The following is a 1,378-nucleotide window of genomic DNA, read 5'->3' on the forward strand; positions in this document are numbered from 1 at the left end:
AGACCAGGGGAAAACTCACATTCTAAAGGAATTTCCATTTTAGGTTCAGACTAAGCTCAGGCTAGTCATTACCACTAGCCTCTGCCATGAATCATTTCTATTCTAACCTTGAAAAATCATTAGACATCTGCTTTCAGATGAGGAAAGTAAACATTTCCTGTCCTGTCTAATGTCCTAAGTAGAGCTAGAATTAAACTGAGGCCCTGAAATCGAATCTAATTGACACTCCACTTTGTTTCTATGGATAGTTAAGAATTTACACCAGGAATCACATTGCCAGCAGTGAAAAGGAAACCACAAAATGTTTACCCACACTTCTTAAGCAAGTCCAGCTCTGACCCCAAGATGGCAGTGCTGGCATTGGTCCTGTCTCCAGGAGCTGAGGTGTGTATCAGGTCTCTGATTGGCTGGCTGTACTTCCTGAGCCTTCCTTTATGTTACTGTTTCTATGAAATAGGCAGCAGCTTTGGGGGCAGACTTCTGCAGAACAACAATGGAGAAGCACCTGAGTGCCTGCTGGGTGGTTTTATGGCTGTATTTCCAGGGTAAGTTAGAGGAGGTTTCAGGGGGCCATAAGAAGTCAAAAAAACATTTTCTTAGGATTTGGGGAAAAGATGTAATTCCTTGGGATAAGTGGAGGGAGGAAAGTAGGCCTATTCCTAGATCACCTGAGATTCATGTGGAGAGTAACGAAGGACATGAACTACAATTTCTAAGTGTGGATGTTTGATTTCTGGAATTTCACACTGTTTTCTGAATAGGGGTTGCTGGGAAGACCCAAGTGGAACAGATTCCCAAGCTCCTGGCTGTCCTGGAGGGAGAGAACTGCATCCTTCATTGCAATTACACTGTGAGCCCCATGAACAACTTAAGGTGGTACCGACAAGACACAGGCAGAGGTCTTGTGTCCCTGGCAGTCATGACTTACATAGATAACAAAAAGTCAAATGGAAGATATTCAGCATCTCTGGATGCAGATACTAAGCACAGCACCCTGCACATCACAGCCTCCCAGCTCGAGGACACTGCCTCCTACATCTGTGTGGTGGGAGCACCATGCTCCACAGATACTTGCAGCCAGTGCCAAAACCTGCTCCTGGAGGCTTCAAGGAGGCAGAGGTGACAGAACAGTCTTTTTAACACTGTACTAGGGAACTAAATTTCCCTTTTTGGCTTACTAGTCTCATTAGAAAGACAATTTTAAAACAGTCTGAAAAGAAAGCTTGAGGACAATTTTAATAGATTTTGAGAGAAAAACAACAGTATAGGAAAGCAGAATATCTGGGCAGTCGCCATGAGGTGAGGAGATGGAAAAAATGTTAGCCTTTTTAGTTCACCACAGAGGACAGAGACACAGTGAGAAAGCTTAGAATATCAA

The 1,378-nt window shown here is 43.7% G+C and overlaps 1 gene segment (V, D, J or C); it reads left to right on the plus strand.

Annotated features, from left to right (window-relative positions):
- Positions 1-493: 493 nt before the first annotated feature.
- LOC102903505 (T cell receptor alpha variable 10-like) lies at positions 494-1,123 on the plus strand. The segment is given in 2 exon segments: positions 494-545; positions 762-1,123. Coding segments are annotated over 2 exon segments (414 nt in total).
- Positions 1,124-1,378: the final 255 nt, after the last annotated feature.

The sequence above is a fragment of the Peromyscus maniculatus genome, chromosome 9, assembly GCF_049852395.1.
Source record: "Peromyscus maniculatus bairdii isolate BWxNUB_F1_BW_parent chromosome 9, HU_Pman_BW_mat_3.1, whole genome shotgun sequence".
NCBI lineage: Eukaryota > Metazoa > Chordata > Mammalia > Rodentia > Cricetidae > Peromyscus > Peromyscus maniculatus.